Source organism: Aquarana catesbeiana, linkage group LG09 (assembly GCF_042186555.1).
Source record: "Aquarana catesbeiana isolate 2022-GZ linkage group LG09, ASM4218655v1, whole genome shotgun sequence".
NCBI lineage: Eukaryota > Metazoa > Chordata > Amphibia > Anura > Ranidae > Aquarana > Aquarana catesbeiana.
In genome coordinates this window covers 3,736,337-3,758,772 of record NC_133332.1, presented here as the reverse complement: position 1 = coordinate 3,758,772, position 22,436 = coordinate 3,736,337, and the positions used below count along the sequence as shown (strand labels likewise).

Below are 22,436 nucleotides of genomic sequence, written 5' to 3'. Positions count from 1 at the left end.
GTTGTGATCTGATAGGACCATTGGTTCGATATTAGTCGTCTTTAGTAGGGGGAGGTCATTTTGAGAGAGAAAGAAATAATCTATGCGGGTATATTTAGAATGTGGTGGGGAATAAAAGGTGAAATCCTTACCATCAGGATGCAGTGTGCGCCAAGTATCGTGCACCAATAGGTCTTTAAATAGTGTTTTGATGGCGCGAAGAGCTCTATAAGTAAGAGATGAGTGGCCATTGGACGTATCAAGAGAGGGATTGAGGGGTACATTGAAGTCCCCTCCGATTATTAGTGTGCCCGAGCTGAAAGACATCAGTGATTGGAGTGTGGTGCGAAAAAAGGGGACTTGTCGTTCATTGGGTGCGTACAAGTTGGCAATAGTGATTTGTTTTCCATAAAGGTCACCTTTTATGAATAGGAATCTTCCGCACGGGTCGGTTTGGGTGTTAGAGACCTTGAGGGGACAGTGTTTGGATATTAGGATGCAAACCCCTTTGGACTTAGCCTCGTCATTGGTTGCGTGATAAACTATCGGGAAATGTTTGTCCTGTAATTTGGGGATTGCGTCAGATCTAAAGTGGGTTTCTTGGATAAGAGCAATATGGGTGTTGGATTTGTGCAGTGAGGAGAGTAGGAGGGATCTCTTTTCGGGGGTATTTAGGCCGCGTATATTAATGGATTTGAAATTGAGGGACGTGATTGTATGCTTCTCGGCTGAGGGTGCGTGTTGAGTGTCCATGTCCTCCGCTTGGGTGGGGCAGAACAGGTTAGGGGGGGTAGGAATGGGTTATTGGTGCTCTATATGTGTTATAGGCAGTCTGTATTATGATGTATAGAGCGCCACGGGGTAACCGAAGAGGTGACCGGGATGAATTACTATCCCGTTATCTCTAATCAAGAGAATCGATCGGTGGGATACAGGTAAGTGCAACGCACCTCCACTGTGTGGGGGTTGGTGTAGACCAGACACAAGAGGGCTTGTGATGGCGTGAGATATGTGAATCTGAATCTCCTGCTATCTCTCGACCATGGAGTTATAAGAAAGGAGGAGTGTGTGGGACCGTCCGTCCCTTTTCGTGTGTGTGTGTTTAGTTGTTTTTTTTTTTTTAATTCCCTCCTTTCCCCTCCCCTCATCCCCCCCCCTCCCTCTCACAACCTTGGTTGCGTTATGTACGGCATGGAAGTGTTGTTTGTCATTCAGTCGTGAGAACAAGTCGCAGATCCCTGCACAGCTTGTGTGGGAGGCGAGGTTGAGTGGGCAGGAGAAAGGGTGTGGGTATGCATGAATAATACATAACTACAACTACAGTGCTTGGTCGCTTAGGTGTGGGTATCAGGAGCGGAAGTCATATTATCAGGTTCCATGCACGTTAGGGTCGCCTCTCTGAAATCCCCTCCCTGCCCGAATAAGGCCCTGGAGGGGGCTCCAGGACGTGAATGCCAAGGCGCCATGCAATTCTGGTAGTAACCATCAGGGCTGTCTAGCTCATGCCCTGAGCATGTAAACCCAATATAAGTAACATGTGAAAAACATTTAGTGAGTTATACTCAATGTGGTAAAACAACAGTAAAATAGATGTGCAAGATGCGGCACAAACTGGGGAATACCTGTATCCAGAGAATTGTTGCAAAATATTGCATTGGGTTAATGACGGTGAGAAAGTGTACAGGGTTCACCCTCTTGAGTGTTTTTGTCCCGTCCACTGGCATATCTCTCATCAGAGTAATAGATGAATACATATTGCAATAGTGTGGGAAATCATAGAGTGTGTGTGGGATGACGGTTTCTAGACATAAACCTCTGCATATGATAGCAAGTACCTCGAGGGGGACGAGTCCGTGCCAGTGTCCAATACCTGGGATGCCAGCAAATCGGGGATTCAGTGTGGGAAGATCTTCTGAAAGTCCACCTTGTGCTCCGACGATGTGGAGCAGCCATGTCTGGAGGGTCCGTGTCCGGATAGCGGAGGTGTCCTGGAGTCAGCGGGTGGTCGTCCATGGAAGATTGGCACTGGAGGTTCGGATGGCATGCAGTTCTTCTATGCGCGGTGGGGGTGGTAGGGTTCGGTTACCTTCGCGATCCAGGACAGTAGTCGGAGTATGTTTGGGCGGTAATCCGTGCATCCTGCTCCATATCCAGGTGTGAGTTTCAAGGCGTCGGGAACGGAGGCTGGGCAGCCTCAATGGCTGTGGTGCGCTTGCTGCCATTCGCTGATGAGCCGGGGATTTTTACAGCGGTGGGCCGTAGAGTGTAGGGCTTCCGCTTCCCATACAAGAGTGGGTGTGCATATCCGGAGTGTGCGCGTGAGGCATCATGGGTGTCGTAGTTCAAATCGCAGGCGTTCAGAGTCCGATGGTAGAAGCGGGGCGGCCAATAGAATTTCCCTGTCTTCCTTTTCCCAGTGTCATTAAACAAAATGTCAACAGTTCACATTTTCTCATATCAGAAAGTTAGTTAGTGGTAATGAGGGGGGAGATCATAACGAAGGAGCCGCACAAAGCAACTGAAAAGTGAAAACATGGCTTGGCGGCATTATCAAGCTATTGTCGAATCCTCCCAGGGAATCAGCGATCCCGTCTGGCTCTTCTTGAGGTGGGGGATTCGGATGCCCTAAAGTTGCGGTGCTGGGTGCGGTTTGTGCCGTGGTGTGCAGTGGCAGACGGTGATCTTCTCCTTCGTTGCCCTGAGTTTACAACCTCCATGGGGTCTGCGGGGGGGCGATCCCTGCGCAGTGCAGAGCGGCGAAATTCCGCATACCAGTTAGGTACTTCCACTAGCGGAATGTTGAGCGCCTCACAAAAGTAGGGAAGGTCCTCAGGCACTTTAAGAAATGCAGTGCGACCCTGCGAGGTGGCTGCTAAACAGAAAGGAAACTTCCATTTGTATGTGATTCCTTTGGAGCGAAGTGTGTCCAGTAGAGGTTTCAGATCTCTGCGGTGTTGAAGAGTTATGCCTGAGAGATCTTGAAATATTTGTACTGATTTCCCTTCATGAATTATTTGAGGGATGCTTCTGGCCTGTCTGAGGATGTCTTCCTTTATCTTATAGTCAGTCAGGCAGCAGATTATATCCCTGGGTGGATCTGTGTCCCTTCCTTTGGGTCTTAATGCGCGGTGAATCCTCTCAAAGTCGACTGGTGTCTGGAGAGGTCTGTGAAGGATACCGTTAAACAAGCTAGTGACGGAGGGCGTCAGATGTTCCCCCTCAATTGACTCAGGGAGCCCCCTGATCCTTAAATTATGTCTCCTACCCCTATTATCGAGGTCCTCGATATGCCTCTGCATGTCTCTCATCTGAAGAGTATGGGTATCGACATGGCGGGTAGTCTTGCGCAATTGTAAGTCTTGTTGTTCGGCCGTTTGTTCCGTTGCCGCGACTCTGTCAGTTAAGGTGCGCAGATCCAGGCGTAGCTCCGAAATGGCGGCAGCAAGGGTGTCCTTTATATCTGCCGCAATCATCCGCAGATCATTAATGTTTAACTGGGGGAGATGAGTTTGTTCCTCCGCTGCATTCTCAGTCGTCAGGCTGACAGGGAGTGTGAGGGACGGCGCTCCCTGTTGTGAGGAAGTTGCGGCCTGTGAGCTCCTCTGGCGGGAGGGCGCCATGTTTCCCCTGTTCGTTCTGAACATCTCAGGGATATTATGTCCAGTGTTGTCCGCTTGCTCCCTCGGGGAGCGGGAACGTGAGGTGGATGTATTCCGGGAGGCAGTCCCCATAATTTAGCTCAATTTTGGGTCGATTGATCCTCCGTTAGGCAGGGTTCAGGTCGTGTGAGAGCAGGAGCTGAAGAACTAAGCAGCCATCTTCATGCCAGGTCAGGCCACGCCCCCTTGACTACTCTTGATTGCTGCTTGCCATTGACCTCGGATTTGTTCCTTGACCATTCTATTTCTTATTTCTAAAATAATTACATGGTGCCTGTGGTCAGTAGGAGGAGTAATAGTGCTCAATCATTGGTGTCAGTGGGAGGAATAGTGCCCCATCATTGGTATCAGTGGGAGGAATAGTGCCCCATCATTGGTGTCAGTGGGAGGAATAGTGTCCCATCATTGGTATCAGTAGGAGGAATAGTGTCCCATCATTGGTATCAGTGGGAAGAATAGTGTCCCATCATTGGTATCAGTAGGAGGAATAGTGTCCCATCATTGGTATCAGTGGGAGGAATAGTGTCCCATCATTGGTATCAGTAGGAGGAATAGTGTCCCATCATTGGTATCAGTGGGAGGAATAGTGCCCCATCATTGGTATCAGTGGGAGGAATAGTGCCCCATCATTGGTATCAGTGGGAGGAATAGTGTCCCATCATTGGTATCAGTGGGAGGAATAGTGTCCCATCATTGGTATCAGTAGGAGGAATAGTGTCCCATCATTGGTATCAGTAGGAGGAATAGTGTCCCATCATTGGTGTCAGTGGGAGGAATAGTGTCCCATCATTGGTGTCAGTGGGAGGAATAGTGTCCCATCATTGGTATCAGTGGGAGGAATAGTGTCCCATCATTGGTATCAGTGGGAGGAATAGTGCCCCATCATTGGTATCAGTGGGAGGAATAGTGTCCCATCATTGGTATCAGTGGGAGGAATAGTGCCCCATCATTGGTGTCAGTGGGAGGAATAGTGCCCCATCATTGGTATCAGTGGGAGGAATAGTGTCCCATCATTGGTATCAGTGGGAGGAATAGTGCCCCATCATTGGTATCAGTGGGAGGAATAGTGTCCCATCATTGGTATCAGTAGGAGGAATAGTGTCCCATCATTGGTGTCAGTGGGAGGAATAGTGCCCCATCATTGGTATCAGTGGGAGGAATAGTGTCCCATCATTGGTATCAGTGGGAGGAATAGTGTCCCATCATTGGTATCAGTGGGAGGAATAGTGTCCCATCATTGGTATCAGTGGGAGGAATAGTGCCCCATCATTGGTGTCAGTGGGAGGAATAGTGTCCCATCATTGGTGTCAGTGGGAGGAATAGTGTCCCATCATTGGTATCAGTGGGAGGAATAGTGCCCCATCATTGGTATCAGTGGGAGGAATAGTGCCTCATCATTGGTATCAGTGGGAGTGGGACACCATAGACGAGGATTGTTTCCTCCCACTGATGCCGGGACCTTTTCTACTCCCGCTGGCTACAGCCCCGCCCCCATCTGAAGGACAATAATCCGGCCCCAGCAGGACGGGGAGAGGAGATTGGGGGAGGCCGATGGTGAAAGAGGGCGACGCGCGTCACATCAGGTTTGCACGCCATTTTAAAACCGCAGATTGTGCGTTCCCCGCAGGCGTTAAACAACCGAAGAAAAGGAAAATCGCGTTCTCCTGTTGAATTATTTGCCCGGCGACCCGACAGCAGCGCGAGGAATGTCTCCCCGAAAAAACCCGGCCCAGGTCCGGCTCTGACAAGCGATCGCGGCACGGCTCACCGCTCTCCAACATTTCACGACCCGCCGCCGCGTACACCGCGCCAATCCAGTGGAGACTCTGCACACCGGCCATCGAAGGTTGGCAGCAGAAATCCCCCCGCTGGTTCGGTTACCATGGCGTCCGCTGGAATTTGTCTAACAAGAAATGAAAACGGATTCTTCCTCGAACTTCCATCAGGGGGGGGGTTTAAATTTAATCGGCGATCCCTCGAAGAGTCAGAGCGAGAATTCACCGCGACAAACCCCGCCCACCGCGCCCTAACCTGCAAAAATGGAATTAGGAAGAAAAGATTGGATTGTCAGGGGCTGAACCGAGTCTGAGATCCGTCTTCATCTCCTGAAATCTGAACGATCGACTCAACTTCCAGATTAAATCAGCAAAATACGTTCTGGGTGCATCAAGAACCCCCCCCCCCCACGGTGTGCAAAGAGATACACTTCATTTTCTTTACAGAGAGTAGAAAAGCCTGAACCCTGCAGAAGAAGGACCCCTGTGAACTGAGTGGAAGCAGTGGTCTCTCTGCAAAGGTCCCTTAGGTTTCTTCAGAAAGTAGAAAAGCCTGTACTAGACATGTGCAGTGCCAAAAAATGTTGTTTGTTTTTGTTTTTGTTTCATGTGTTTTTTTTTTTTTCGTTTTTTGGGTTATTCGTTATGATCGAAATTCGTAAATTCGAAATTTTGAAAATCCAGAAATTCGAAAAATCGAAAATTCGAAAGTTAGTAAATTTGAAAATTCGAGAATTTGAAAATTCGTAAATTTGTAGATTTGTAAATTCGTAAATCCGTGAATTCGAAATTCAAAAATTTGTAAATTCAAAAATCCGGAAATTCATAAATTAGAAAATTCGTAAATCTGTAAATTTGAAAATCCGAAGATTCTAAAGAACGAAAATTCAAAATAATAACTAATTATTAAATTATAAGTATTGGAATTTCCTTTCAAATTTGGCTGTTGGTGAACGTAAGGAATACGAATTTATCTGAAGTTACAAATTATCCGAAGTAACGAATGCCGCATCTAAACAAATGGAACGGAACAAATTAATAAATAATAATAATATAAAGATTTTATTATTATTATTGTTATTTATCATTATTAATTAGTTCCATTTCGTTGGTTTAGATGCGGCATTCGTTATTTCGGATAAATTCGTAACTTCGGATAAATTCGGATTCGTTATGTTCACCAACAGCCAAATTTGAAAGGAAATTCCAATACCTTTACTTTTCGGATTTTCGTTCTTTGAATTTCTGTTCCAATTTTCGGATTTTTCGAATTTCCGGATTTTGGAATAATCTGAAAAATTCTTTTGTTGATTCTGATATTTCCGAATGAACTGATTTGCCGAAATTCGCTAAAAAAACGAATTCGGAACAAAACGTTAGTAATAGTTAAATTATTATTAGTTACTATGTCAGATTTTTGAATTTTGGGGTTTTGGAATTTTCGGATTTTTGTTCTTATTTTTGGATTTTTTTCATTTCCGGATTTCCGAATTTCGAATTGCAATAATTCTGAATTTTCAAATTTACGGATTTCGAATTTTACAGTTTTTTCTAATTTTGAATTTACGAATTTATAGAATTTTTCAGGATATTCGTAAATTCGAAAACTGGTTTTCCTTCATTCGGATATTTCTTAATGTGTTGAAATTCGCTAAAAAACTAATTCGGAACGAAACGAATTGCACATGTCTAGCCTGTACCCTGCCAGCATTATGCAGGAGAAGGACCCCTGTGCGTGGAAGCAGTGGTCTCTCTGCAAAGGTCCCTTTTTGGTTTCTTTATAAAGCAGCCACAGCCTGAGCAGAAAAGCCTGTTCCTAACCAGCATGCTGAAGAAGGAGGACTCCTGCTCTCTGTGGGCAGAGCTCTCTCTGTTGCCTTATAAAGCATCCACAGCCTGAGTAGAAAGGTCTGTCCCCTACCAGCATGCGGCAGGAAAAATCCTGTGCATTCTTTACTTGTAAGCAGCGGTCTCTCTGCAGAGGTCCCTTTGGTTTTTTTTAGAAAGCAACCACAGTCTGAGTAGAAAAGCCTGCCCCCTGCCAGCATCCTGCAGAAGAAGAAAGGCTGTATGGGCCATGGGAGGATGAAGGCGAGAATGCGGCTGCCCTGCAGAGGGCAGCACAGACAGTTCTTTTATCCAGGGTCGCTGGTTCGAATCCCAACCACGGCGCCACCTGCATGTTCTCCCTGCACCTGCGTGGGTTTCCTCCCACACTCCATAGACATGCTGGGAGGAGAATTGGCTCTACTATGTGTATGGATGAATGTCAGCTCCTCGGGGGCGGGGACTGATGTGAATGTACAAAGTAATAATAATCTGTGTGATCACCTTATAATCGAGCAGCGAGCGCATCTGATCAGCATCCAGCTTGTCACCGACCTCCTCCTCCGGAGCTTCCACCTTCTGTGACAGAGAAAGGGGGATGGGCATTAATAGCGACAGGTCACCACACAGAGCGTACACACGGGGGGTCACCGCACGTACACACGGGGGGTCACCGCACAGAGCGTACACATGGGGGGTCACCGCACAGATCGTACACACGGGGGGTCACCGCACAGATCGTACAGACGGGGGGTCACCACACAGAGCGTACACACGGGGGGTCACTGCACAGAGCGTACACACGAGGGGTCACTGCACAGAGCGTACACACGAGGGGTCACCTCACAGAGCTTACACACGGGGGGGGGGGTCACTGCACAGAGCGCACACACGAGGGGTCACTGCACAGAGCACACACACAAGGAGAGGTGTGGGAGCTCCATGACTGATGACACAAGGCTCCTCACTGTCCCGGTGACCCCATAGAACATTTCGGGTGTATAATGATACATACCACGTTCTGCACAGGGAGGCCGTCTGCACCGTCTTCTTTAGCTGCTACATCATCACTGCGCCCCACATCCGCCGCTTCATCCGCTGAGAAGACACAACATAGAGCGTGTTATTGTGTGGAAGGATTTATGTTCTTTCGCTATTCTACTGCAGCCTCTTTGCCACCACTTCCTGTCTCCATACACTCCAGTGATGACCACTGTGCTCTCTCCAGCCCCCCTGTGCTCTCCCAAGCCCCCCTGTGCACTCTCCAGCCCCCCGTTCTCTCCCCAGCCCCCCGTGCTCTCCCCAGCCCCCATGTGCTCTCCCCAGCCCCCCTGTCCTCTCTCCAGCCCCCCTGTCCTCTCTCCAGCCCCCCTGTGTTCTCTCCAGCCCCCTGTGCTCTCCCCAGCCCCCCTGTGCTCTCGCCAGCCCCCCAGTGCTCTCTCTAGTCCCACTGTGCTCTCTCCAGCCCTACTGTGCTCTCTCCAGCCCCACTGTCCTCTCTCCAGCCCCCTGTCCTCTCCCAAGCCCCCCCTGTGCTCTCTCCTGTCCCCTGTGCTCTCCCAAGCCCCCCTGTGCTCTCCCCAGCCCCCCTGTGCTCTCTCCAGCCCCCTGTGCTCTCTCTAGCCCCCCTGTGCTCTCTCTAGCCCCCTGTGCTGTCTCCAGCCCCCCTGTGATGTCTCCAGCCCCCCTGTCCTCTCTGCAGCCCCCTGTACGCTCTCCAGCCCCCCTGTGCTCTCTCCAGCCCCCCTGTGCTCTCTCTAGCCCCACTGTGCTCTCTCCAGCCCCACTGTACTCTCTCCAGCCCCACTGTCCTCTCTCCAGCCCCACTGTCCTCTCTCCAGCCCCCCGTACTCTCCCAAGCCCCCCTGTGCTCTCTCCAGCTCCCATGTGCTCTCTCCAGCCCCCCGTGCTTTCTCCAGCCCCCCTGTGCTCTCTCCAGCCCCACTGTGCTCTCTCCAGCCCCCTGTACACTCTCCAGCGCCCCTGTGCTCTCGCCAGCCCCCCTGTGCTCCCGCCAGCCCCCCTGTGCTCTCTCCAGTCCCACTGTACTCTCTTCTGCCCTCCTGTCCTCTCTCCAGCCCCCTGTCCTCTCCCAAGCCCCCCTGTGCTCTCTCCACCTCCCATGTGCTCTCTCCAGTCCCACTGTACTCTCTCCTGCCCTCCTGTCCTCTCTCCTGCCCTCCTGTCCTCTCTTCAGCCCCCCTGTCCTCTCCCACGCCCCCCCTGTGCTCTCTCCTGTCCCCTGTGCTCTCCTAAGCCCCCCTGTGCTCTCCCCAGCCCCCCTGTGCTCTCTCCAGCCCCCTGTGCTCTCTCCAGCCCCCTGTGCTCTCTCTAGCCCCCCTGTGCTCTCTCTAGCCCCCCTGTGCTGTCTCCAGCCCCCCTGTGCTGTCTCCAGCCCCCCTGTCCTCTCTGCAGCCCCCTGTACGCTCTCCAGCCCCCCTGTGCTCTCTCCAGCCCCCCTGTGCTCTCTCTAGCCCCACTGTGCTCTCTCCAGCCCCACTGTATTCTCTCCAGCCCCACTGTCCTCTCTCCAGCCCCCCGTACTCTCCCAAGCCCCCCCTGTGCTCTCTCCAGCTCCCATGTGCTCTCTCCAGCCCCCCCCTGTGCTCTCTCCAGCCCCCCTGTGCTCTCTCCAGCCCCCCTGTGCTCTCTCCAGCCCCTGTACACTCTCCAGCGCCCCTGTGCTCTCGCCAGCCCCCCTGTGCTCCCGCCAGCCCCCCTGTGCTCTCTCCAGTCCCACTGTACTCTCTCCTGCCCTCCTGTCCTCTCTCCAGCCCCCTGTCCTCTCCCAAGCCCCCCTGTGCTCTCTCCACCTCCCATGTGCTCTCTCCAGTCCCCCTGTGCTCTCCCCAGCCCCCCTGTGCTCTCTCCAGCCCCCCTGTGCTCTCTCTAGCCCCCTGTGCTCTCTCAAACCCCCCTGTCCTCTCTGCAGCCCCCTGTACACTCTCCAGCCCCCCTGTGCTCTCCCCAGCCCCCTTGTGCTCTCTCTAGCCCCCCTGTGCTCTCTCCAGCCCCCCCTGTGCTCTCTCCAGCCCCCCTGTGCTCTCTCTAGCCCCTTGTGCTCTCTCCAGCCCCACTGTGCTCTCTCTAGCCCCCCCTGTGCTCTCCCCAGCTCCCCTGTGCTCTCTCCAGCTCTCCTGTGCTCTCTCCAGCTCTCCTGTGCTCTCTCCTGCCCTCCTGTCCTCTCTCCAGCCCCCCTGTCCTCTCTCCAGCCCCCCGTCCTCTCTCCAGCCCCCCTGTCCTCTCTCCAACCCCCCATGTGCTCTCTCCAACCCCCCATGTGCTCTCTCCAGCCCCCCTGTGCTCTCCCCAGCCCCCTTGTGCTCTCTCTAGCCCCCCTGTGCTCTCCCCAGCCCCCTTGTGCTCTCTCTAGCCTCCCTGTGCTCTCTCCAGCCCCCCTGTGCTCTCTCTAGCCCCTTGTGCTCTCTCCAGCCCCACTGTGCTCTCTCTAGCCCCCCCTGTGCTCTCTCCTGCCCTCCTGTCCTCTCTCCAGCCCCCCTGTGCTCTCTCCAGCCCCCCGTCCTCTCTCCAGCCCCCCTGTCCTCTCTCCAACCCCCCATGTGCTCTCTCCAGCCCTCTTGTGCTCTCTCCAGCCCCCCTGCAATATAATAAATGTTTGTTTTTGGGTTTATTACCACTTTAAAGTGAACTGACACATATGAACTTCATACTGATACAATGTAGCGATGACTTTTCACCGGTTTGCCGCCATTTCTCAATAACTGACAGTTTTGGGGGATCAGCTTCTCCCCCCAGACAGCCAAGCAAATCAAATCTCAATACACTATATTATCAAAAGTATTGGGACGCCTGCCTTTACACGCACATGAACTTTAATGGCATCCCAGTCTTAGTCCGTAGGGTTCAATATTGAGTTGGCTCCGCCCTTTGCAGCTATAACAGCTTCAACTCTTCTGGGAAGACTATCCACAAGGTTTAGGAGGGTGTCTATGGGAATGTTTGACCATTCTTCCAGAAGTGCATTTGTGTTGTCAGGCCCAGATGTTGGACGAGAAGGCCTGCTCGCAGTCTCCGCTCCAATTCACCCCAAAGGTGTTCTATCGGGTTAAGGTCAGGACTCTGTGCAGGCCAGTCAATTTCCTCCACTCCAAACTAGCTCATCTATGTCTTTATGGACCTTGCTTTGTGCACTGGTCCAAATCATTTGGTGGAGGGGGATTGTGGTGTGGGGGTTGTGTTTCAGGGGTTGGGCTTGGCCCCCTAGTTCCAGTGAAGGGAACTCTTAAGGCGTCAGCATACCAAGACATTTTGGACAATTTCATTCTCCCAACTTTGTGGGAACAGTTTGGGGATGGCCCCTTCCTGTTCCAACATGACTGCACACCAGTACACAAAGCAAGGTCCATAAAGACATGAATGAGTGAGTTTGGGGTGGAGGAACTTGACAAAGGTCCATGAAGACATGAATGAGTGAGTTTGGGGTGGAGGAACTTGACAAAGGTCCATGAAGACATGATGGAGTGAGCTTGGGGTGGAGGAACTTGACTAAGGACCATGCAGACATGGATGAGGGAGTTTGGTGTGGAGGAACTTGACTAAGGTCCATGAAGACATGGGTGAGGGGCAGTTGTTGGGGGTTATTTCAAGCCTAGACACTTGCTGGGAGTTATTGCTGGCCCTGTAACTTGCTGGGGGTACACAAAGCAAGGTCCATGAAGACATAAATGAGTGAGTTTGGGGTGGAGGAACTTGACAAAGGTCCAGGAAGACATAAATGAGTGAGTTTGGGGGTGGAGGAACTTGACAAAGATCCAAGAATACATAAATGAGTGAGTTTGGGAATAGAGGACCTTGACTAAGGACTATGCAGACATGGATGAGGGACACTTGCTGGGGGTTATTTCAAGCCTAGACACTTGCTGGGAGTTATTGCTGGCCCTGACACTTGCTGGGGGTACACAAAGCAAGGTCCATGAAAACATAAATGAGTGAGTTTGGGGTGGAGGAACTTGACTAAGGTCCATGAAGACATGAATGAGTGAGTTTGGGGTGGAGGAACTTGACTAAGGTCCATGAAGACATGGGTGAGGGGCAGTTGTTGGGGGTTATTTCAAGCCTAGACACTTGCTGGGAGTTATTGCTGGCCCTGTAACTTGCTGGGGGTACACAAAGCAAGGTCCATGAAGACATAAATGAGTGAGTTTGGGGTGGAGAAACTTGACAAAGGTCCATGAAGGCATGAATAAGTGAGTTTGGGGTGGAGGAATTTGACTAAGGACCATGCAGACATGGATGAGGGAGTTTGGTGTGGAGGAACTTGACTAAGGTCCATGAAGACATGGGTGAGGGACACTTGCTGGGGGTTATTTCAAGCCTAGACACTTGCTGGGAGTTGTTGCTGGCCCTGACACTTGCTGGGGTTACACAAAGCAAGGTCTATGAAGACATAAATGAGTGAGTTTGGGGTGGAGGAACTTGACAAAGGTCCAGGAAGACATAAATGAGTGAGTTTGGGGGTGGAGGAACTTGACAAAGATCCAAGAATACATAAATGAGTGAGTTTGGGTATAGAGGACCTTGACTAAGGACTATGACGAGGGACACTTGCTGGGGTTACACAAAGCAAGGTCCATGAAGACATAAATGAGTGAGTTTGGGGTGGAGGAACTTGACTAAGGTCCATGAAGACATGAATGAGTGAGTTTGGGGTGGAGGAACTTGACTAAGGTCCACGAAGACATGGATGAGCGAGTTTGGGGTGGAGGAACTTGACTGGCCTGACCTCAACCGATAGAACACCTTTGGGATGAATAAGAGCAGAGACTGCGAGCCGGGCCTTCTCGTCCAACATCAGTGCCTGACCTCACAAATGCTCTTCTAGAAGAATGGTCAAACATTCCCATAGACACCCTCCTAAACCTTGTGGACGGCCTTCCCAGAAGAGTTGAAGCTGTTATAGCTGCAAAGGGTGGGCCAACTCTATATTGAACCCTACGGACTAAGACTGGGATGCCATTAAAGTTGTGTGTGTAAAGGCAGGCGTCCCAATACTTTTGGTAGTCTGGCGCGCGTCCTCAGGCTTTTCACCGATTGGCTAAAGGCTATTTTGGCCGGCGACTTCACCTATTTAAGTAAGCGGTTATTCAAACACTCGGAATAAATAAATCCCGGGGGGGGGGGGGGGCGCTATTATCCGTCCCGCATTGCTCAATGCAGAAACGACTTCAAGCAATTACAATTCCCGAGGGGGCGGCTTTATACTCGCAATTATCTCGCTTTTTCCGAGGTGCGTCCTGCGGCAAAGAGACCAAATGCTTTACTAAGCCTCCCGCTGACCGGCGGGAGATAAATTATACGTGGCGGTTTCATCAAAGCAGTCCACGCCGCTAACCAAGCGCAACGTCCGGCTCGGCAGATGAAAGCGCCGGGAGAGTGCGGATCCTGGAATGTAGCCGTTGATTGTGTTTGAAGAGGCTCTCAAGATCCAGGAAACGAAGGTGAAGCGGTTGTTAGCGGGGAAAGCGACGCGGTTTGGAGTCAATTGTATAATAATAAAGCGTTTTCAAAGTGCGCATTCACTGGAGGGCGAGTGAGGATTTTACTTCCTCCTATGATAGGATTCAGACCCCCACAACCACCATCGCTAACCAGGGGTGGGTCCAGATATGTTTTTTGGGGGGTGCTGTGAGTATAAGTGGGGGAGCTGAGTCCCCGCCCCTGAACCCCCTGTTATAATAAAAGCAGAGATAAAATTATGAGAAAATGAAAGACATAAAAGTTATATAAAACCGTTCACAGTGTGGGGCCCCGTATAAGCATATTGAGTATATAGAGTGCAGGGGTCAGAAGGATGTAGCCGTGTCCCTTACATTGCTGGTCAGTAGGTGTAGATATCAGTTCTGGAATTGGTGTCAATGGATGTAAAAATAACCAGAGCTGCCAATGTGGATTGGGGAGTTATGTGAGCCGCCCTCCTGGAGGAATTAGAAAGAAAACGCATTGTGCTTAGTGCGCCACCTAGTTGATGCTTGTGGACTTTCTCCCTTTGCTTAGACAAAATAGGCCTTAGGGGTAGACTGAAGAGAATGTAGGAGTAAAAATAGCCCCACTGCTGATGTCAGGGCCATCAATGTAAATACTCCATAAATGTCAGGGCTAGAAATAACCCCCAGCAAGTGTCAGGGCCAGCAATAACCCCCAGCAAGTGCAAGGGCCAGCAATAACACCCAGCAAGTGTCAGGGTTAGAAATAACCTCCAGCAAGTGTCAGGGCTAGAAAATAACCCCCAGCAAGTGTCAGGGCCAGCAATAACCCCCAGCAAGTGTCAGGGCTAGAAATAACCTCCAGCAAGTGTCAGGGCCAGCAATAACCCCCAGCAAGTGTCAGGGCCAGCAATAACACCCGGCAAGTGTCTGGGTCAGCAATAACCCCCAGCAAGTGTCAGGGCCAGCAATAACACCCGGCAAGTGTCTGGGTCAGCAATAACCCCCAGCAAGTGCAAGGGCCAGCAATAACACCCAGCAAGTGTCTGGGGCAGCAATAACCCCCATCAAGTGTCAGGGCCAGCAATAACCCCTGGCAAGTGTCTGGGTCAGCAATAACCCCTAGCAAGTGTCAAGGCTTGAAATAACCCCCAGCAAGTGTTAGGGCCAGCAATAACCCCCAGCAAGTGTCGGGGCCAGCAATAACCCCCAGCAAGTGCCAGGGCCAGCAGTAACCCCCAGCAAGTGTCGGGGCCAGCAATAACCCCCAGCAAGTGTCTAGGCTTGAAATAACCCCCATTTAGTGTCAGGGTCAGCGATAACAGCCAGCAAGTGTCACTGTATCAGTATGGTGATAAGATAATACAAGGATCCGCAAGGTGATATAATATAAGGATCGGTATGGTGATAGGATCGGTATAGTGGTAATATAAGGATCGGTATAGTGGTAATATAAGGATTGGTATGGTGATAGGATAAGGATCGGTATGGTGATATGGTAATATAAGGATCGGTATGGTGATGGGATAAGGATCGGTATGGTGATAGGATAAGGATCGGTATGGTGATATGGTAATATAAGGATTGGTATGGTGATGGGATAAGGATCGGTATGGTGGTAATATAAGGATCGGTATGGTGATGGGATAAGGATAGGTATGGTGATAGGATCGGTATTGTGATAGGATTGATATGGTGGTAATATAAGGATCGGTATGGTGATAGGATAAGGATCGGTATGGTGGTAATATAAGGATCGGTATGGTAATATAAGGATCGGTATGGTGATAGGATCGGTATGGTGGAAATATAAGGATCGGTATGGCGCGTCAGATAATATAATCAGTGGGCGGGAACTGATAACGCATCGTATTTAATATGTTTTGTAATTCGCACCGTATTCCCTTCCCCCGGCGCACCACCGGCACCTCTCATCCCATTGGACGCCTCATTAGTGGAAATTTGGCATCGGCAGAGCCGGAGCCGCCAGAATCTGACTTACAAATCATCTTCGTATTTAGGAACGCGGGGAGGGGGGGGGGGGGGAGTCGCAGAGTTTTTAATTATGGCCGACTAATTGATCCTCCAGCCTGCTCCCTCTCCCTCAGCGATTGTCATGGCGCAGCTACAGCGCCGCACCGTGCCAGGAGAACATCTCCTCTTCTACCGGCACATTCTCTGCACTGCGCCAACCGCTGGCACTGCGCCGCACCTCACTACATTTCTAAAGATGAATTCATTATCACAGCTGCCGATCGGCACACCGCTATGCCAGCTGCCCATTCATGCCGGGGCCTTGTCGTTCCTCTATGTGCCGTGTCTGCAGGATGACGGAGAGCCCATCCCCCCCGCACAGCTTCTTCTATCGACTGGGGACAGTTCCCGGGGCCCTCATCTCCTGGCTGGAGGACGTCCAGCATTATCTAGCCCTTTCCTCCCCCAGCCTGACTGTCCCTGGCCCCGCACCCTTTAACTCATTTACTGGATTTCAGCCCCTTTTTAATTCACTGGATTACAGTTTTTTTTCAATCATGGGGGTTCAGCATCACACGTGGGAGGTTTACACGCAAACACAGCCTGCCTAGACTGACACCAACCCATCATGGCATTTTGAGATTTGCATAACTCCTCCCACTGCTTGCATCAGGACTGAGGGCTCTTGAGAGGAGGCTGTGATGTTTTCAGGAAGCTATGTACAGCCCCCTGCTGGCCCCTCCCATCAGCCATCATATGCCTGCATTGCATAGAGAAGCACAGAGACCCAGTGATGACATCACTGTAACTAAAATAAGGTATGTAATGAAAACGGGAAGGTTTTATATAAAAATGTCATTAATATATTGATGGGGGAGGGAAAAATATATGCAGGTAAAACTTCGACTTTAATAAAAGGTGAAGACAGGATCCGGCTGCCGGAGGAAACACATTCTGAATTCCTTTTCTTCTCCTGCACAGACCATTCGCCGCCCTCACTGGGGAGCAGACATGTATGTGCCGATGGTGGGGCTCCCTATAGTGATTACGTCTCCCTTTGGTTGTAGAGTAACGGGGTGCTATTTCCGTGTTGCACGCCCCACCCTTGCAGGTACACAGCGTTGCGTCTCCACATTCTTCCCACACACACACATTACCAAGTCAAACTCTCGACTAAATCTTTCATTTTGTAACAGTTCCCCCGGCACAGGCTACAAAACCCAATCCGTACTCATTTTGTACAGTACCTCTTCTTCACCACTAGATGTCCTCAGTCTACCATCACGTACAGTACCTATTCTTCACCACTAGATGTCCTCAGTCTACCATCACACACAGTACCTCTTCTTCACCACTAGATGTCCTCAGTCTACCATCACGTACAGTACCTATTCTTCACCACTAGATGTCCTCAGTCTACCATCACATACAGTACCTATTCTTCACCATTAGATGTCCTCAGTCTACCATCACATACAGTACCTCTTCTTCACCACTAGATGTCCGCAGTCTACCATCACATACAGTACCTCTTCTTCACCACCAGATGTCCTCAGTCTACCATCACATACAGTACCTCTTCTTCACCACTAGATGTCCTCAGTCTACCATCACATACAGTACCTATTCTTCACCACTAGATGTCTTCAGTCTACCATCACATACAGTACCTTTTCTTCACCACTAGATGTCCTCAGTCTACCATCACATACAGTACCTCTTCTTCACCATTAGATGTCCTCAGTCTACCATCACATACAGTACCTCTTCTTCACCACTAGATGTCCTCAGTCTACCATCGCATACAGTACCTCTTCTTCACCACTAGATGTCCTCAGTCTACCATCACACACAGTACCTCTTCTTCACCACTAGATGTCCTCAGTCTACCATCACACACAGTACCTCTTCTTCACCACTAGATGTCCTCAGTCTACCATCACACACAGTACCTCTTCTTCACCACTAGATGTCCTCAGTCTACCATCGCATACAGTACCTCTTCTTCACCACTAGATGTCCTCAGTCTACCATCACATACAGTACCTCTTCTTCACCACTAGATGTCCTCAGTCTACCATCGCATACAGTACCTCTTCTTCACCACTAGATGTCCTCAGTCTACCATCACACACAGTACCTCTTCTTCACCACTAGATGTCCTCAGTCTACCATCACACACAGTACCTCTTCTTCACCACTAGATGTCCTCAGTCTACCATCACATACAGTACCTCTTCTTCACCACTAGATGTCCTAAGTCTACCATAACGTACAGTACCTCTTCTTTACCACTAGATGTCCTCAGTCTATCATCACATACAGTACCTCTTCTTCACCACTAGATGTCCTCAGTCTACCATCACATACAGTACCTCTTCTTCACCATTAGATGTCCTCAGTCTACCATCACATACAGTACCTCTTCTTCACCACTAGATGTCCTCAGTCTACCATCACACACAGTACCTCTTCTTCACCACTAGATATCCTCAGTCTACCATCACACACAGTACCTCTTCTTCACCATTAGATGTCCTCAGTCTACCATCACACACAGTACCTCTTCTTCACCACTAGATATCCTCAGTCTACCATCACATACAGTACCTCTTCTTCACCACTAGATGTCCTCAGTCTATCATCACATACAGTACCTCTTCTTCACCACTAGATGTCCTCAGTCTACCATCACATACAGTACCGCCTCTTCACCACTAGATGTCCTCAGTCTACCATCGCATACAGTACCTCATCTTCACCACTAGATGTCCTCAGTCTACCATCACATACAGTACCTCTTCATCTCACATACAGTACCTCTTCTTCACCACTAGATGTCCTCAGTCTACCATCACACACAGTACCTCTTCTGCACCACTAGATGTCCTCAGTCTAACATCACATACAGTACCTCTTTTTCACCACTAGATGTCCTCAGTCTACCATCACATACAGTACTTCTTCTTCACCACTAGATGTCCTCAGTCTACCATCACATACAGTACCTCTTCTTCACCACTAGATGTCCTCAGTCTACCATCACATACAGTACCTCTTCTTCACCACTAGATGTCCTCAGTCTACCATCACATACAGTACCTCTTCTTCACCACTAGATGTCCTCAGTCTACCATCACATACAGTACCTCATCTTCACCACTAGATGTCCTCAGTTTACCATCACATACAGTACCTCTTCTTCACCACTAGATGTCCGCAGTCTACCATGACATACATACCTCTTCTTCACCACTAGATGTCCTCAGTCTACCATCACATACAGTACTTCTTCTTCACCACTAGATGTCCTCAGTCTACCATCACACACAGTACCTCTTATGCACCACTAGATGTCCTCAGTCTACCATCACATACAGTATCTCTTCTTCACCACTAGATGTCCGCAGTCTACCATGACATACATACCTCTTCTTCACCACTAGATGTCCTCAGTCTACCATCAGATACAGTACCTCTTCTGCACCACTAGATGTCCTCAGTCTACCATCACATACAGTACCTCTTCTTCACCACTAGATGTCCTCAGTCTACCATCACATACAGTACTTCTTCTTCACCACTAGATGTCCTCAGTCTACCATCACACACAGTACCTCTTATGTACCACTAGATGTCCTCAGTCTACCATCACATACAGTACCTCTTCTTCACCACTAGATGTCCTCAGTCTACCATCAGATACAGTACCTCATCTTCACCACTAGATGTCCTCAGTCTACCATCACATACAGTACCTCTTCTTCACCACTAGATGTCCTCAGTCTACTGTAACATACAGTACCTCTTCTTCACCACTAGATGTCCTCAGTCTACCATCACATACAGTACCTCTTCATCTCACATACAGTACCCCTTCTTCACCACTAGATGTCCTCAGTCTACCATCACATACAGGACCTCTTCTTCACCACTAGATGTCCTCAGTCTACCATCACACACAGGACCTCTTCTTCACCACTAGATGTCCTCAGTCTACCATCACATACAGTACCTCTTCTTCACCACTAGATGTCCTCAGTCTACCATCACATACAGTACTTCTTCTTCACCACTAGATGTCCTCAGTCTACCATCACACACAGTACCTCTTCTTCACCCCTAGATGTCCTCAGTCTACCATCAGATACAGTACCTCTTCTTCACCACTAGATGTCCTCAGTCTACCATCACATACAGTACCTCTTCTTCACCACTAGATGTCCTCAGTCTACCATCACATACAGTACCTCATCTTCACCCCTAGATGTCCTCAGTCTACCATCAGATACAGTACCTCTTCTTCACCACTAGATGTCCTCAGTCTACCATCACATACAGTACCTCTTCTTCACCCCTAGATGTCCTCAGTCTACCATCAGATACAGTACCTCATCTTCACCACTAGATGTCCTCAGTCTACCATCACATACAGTACCTCTTCTTCACCACTAGATGTCCTCAGTCTACTGTCACATACAGTACCTCTTCTTCACCACTAGATGTCCTTAGTCTACCATCACATACAGTACCTCTTCATCTCACATACAGTACCCCTTCTTCACCACTAGATGTCCTCAGTCTACCATCACATACAGGACCTCTTCTTCACCACTAGATGTCCTCAGTCTACCATCATACACAGGACCTCTTCTTCACCACTAGATGTCCTCAGTCTACCATCACACACAGGACCTCTTCTTCACCACTAGATGTCCTCAGTCTACCATCACATACAGTACCTCTTCTTCACCACTAGATGTCCTCAGTCTACCATCACATACAGTACTTCTTCTTCACCACTAGATGTCCTCAGTCTACCATCACACACAGTACCTCTTCTTCACCCCTAGATGTCCTCAGTCTACCATCAGATACAGTACCTCTTCTTCACCACTAGATGTCCTCAGTCTACCATCACATACAGTACCTCTTCTTCACCCCTAGATGTCCTCAGTCTACCATCAGATAGAGTACCTCTTCTTCACCACTAGATGTCCTCAGTCTACCATCACATACAGTACCTCTTCTTCACCCCTAGATGTCCTCAGTCTACCATCAGATACAGTACCTCTTCTTCACCACTAGATGTCCTCAGTCTACCATCACATACAGTACCTCTTCATCTCACATACAGTACCTCTTCTTCACCACTAGATGTCCTCAGTCTACCATCACACACAGGACCTCTTCTTCACCACTAGATGTCCTCAGTCTACCATCACACACAGGACCTCTTCTTCACCACTAGATGTCCTCAGTCTACCATCACATACAGTACCTCTTCTTCACCACTAGATGTCCTCAGTCTACCATCACATACAGTACTTCTTCTTCACCACTAGATGTCCTCAGTCTACCATCACACACAGTACCTCTTCTTCACCCCTAGATGTCCTCAGTCTACCATCAGATACAGTACCTCTTCTTCACCACTAGATGTCCTCAGTCTACCATCACACACAGTACCTCTTCTTCACCCCTAGATGTCCTCAGTCTACCATCAGATAGAGTACCTCTTCTTCACCACTAGATGTCCTCAGTCTACCATCACATACAGTACCTCTTCTTCACCCCTAGATGTCCTCAGTCTACCATCAGATACAGTACCTCTTCTTCACCCCTAGATGTCCTCAGTCTACCATCAGATACAGTACCTCTTCTTCACCACTAGATGTCCTCAGTCTACCATCACATACAGTACCTCTTCATCTCACATACAGTACCTCTTCTTCACCACTAGATGTCCTCAGTCTACCATCACATACAGTACCTCTTCTTCACCACTAGATGTCCTCAGTCTACCATCACATACAGTACCTCTTCATCTCACATACAGTACCTCTTCTTCACCACTAGATGTCCTCAGTCTACCATCACACACAGGACCTCTTCTTCACCACTAGATGTCCTCAGTCTACCATCACACACAGTACCTCTTCTTCACCACTAGATGTCCTCAGTCTTCCAGGTTGAATGCTGCCCAGAGCCAATCAACTGGAAAGACTGAGGACAAACTGTGAGTGGTGATGAAGTCGGAGGTGTTCGGATCCCAGTTTGAACCCCTGTAAGTAAGCACGTTAGGAAGCTGTCACTGTACCGGGCCAATCGACTCCAAACTGGGAATTCCCTGCCCCACAGTCGCATGTATACAAGCCCCTTGAATATGTAGGGGGCCACAGGACAGGGAGTGCCCAACCTCACCCCAACTGTGAGTGCAGGGGGTCAAGGACCAGCCCGATGAGAGGGTGTCACCATGGTGCTATTCATTCACAGTCCACTGGGTGTCATCACACCAATGTTAGTAAGGACCACCCACCCCCAGATTTAAAGTTAAAGTGTTACTAAACTCACAACAGTAAAATCAGTCTGTATATGCAATATAAAGCATGCTTGTTATACTCACTGTGAAACCTAAGGGGTTAATCCTCTGCATTGTGTAAAAAGGTTGTTTGATCCTGTATTGTCTGATCCTCCCCTTCTTTTACTGTCCCCAATCCATCTCCTAACAGTACAGAGCCTTTGGATTAAATCCGCACATGCTCAGTTTGGTGTGTATTGCTGGAGAGTTTTTTTTTCTTGGAAGGGTGCATGTGATCAGCACAGGGCCAATCAGCACTGTCCAGAGGGTCAGGGGTCATGCATTCTAATAGGACAGTCAGAGGAGAATGGAAACTCCTCCCACAAGCTTTAACCAGACACTGATAGAAGTCACAAGACTGCTATATACTGCTGATGAGAAAAGGTATTTAGAAGTTTATATTTACTAAAATAATTGC

At 49.4% G+C, this 22,436-nt stretch overlaps 1 protein-coding gene across 3 annotated transcripts in view; it reads right to left on the bottom strand.

Annotated features, from left to right (window-relative positions):
* HDX (highly divergent homeobox) overlaps positions 1–22,436 on the bottom strand; it is a 115,079-nt gene that overhangs the window by 9,668 nt on the left and 82,975 nt on the right. For all 3 annotated transcript variants that reach the window (XM_073598092.1, XM_073598093.1, XM_073598094.1), the window contains 2 exons: positions 8,256–8,338; positions 7,745–7,819 (listed from right to left, as the gene is read on the bottom strand). In XM_073598092.1, coding sequence (XP_073454193.1) covers positions 7,745–7,819; positions 8,256–8,338 — 158 coding nt within the window. The remainder of the gene's footprint in view (positions 1–7,744; positions 7,820–8,255; positions 8,339–22,436) is intronic.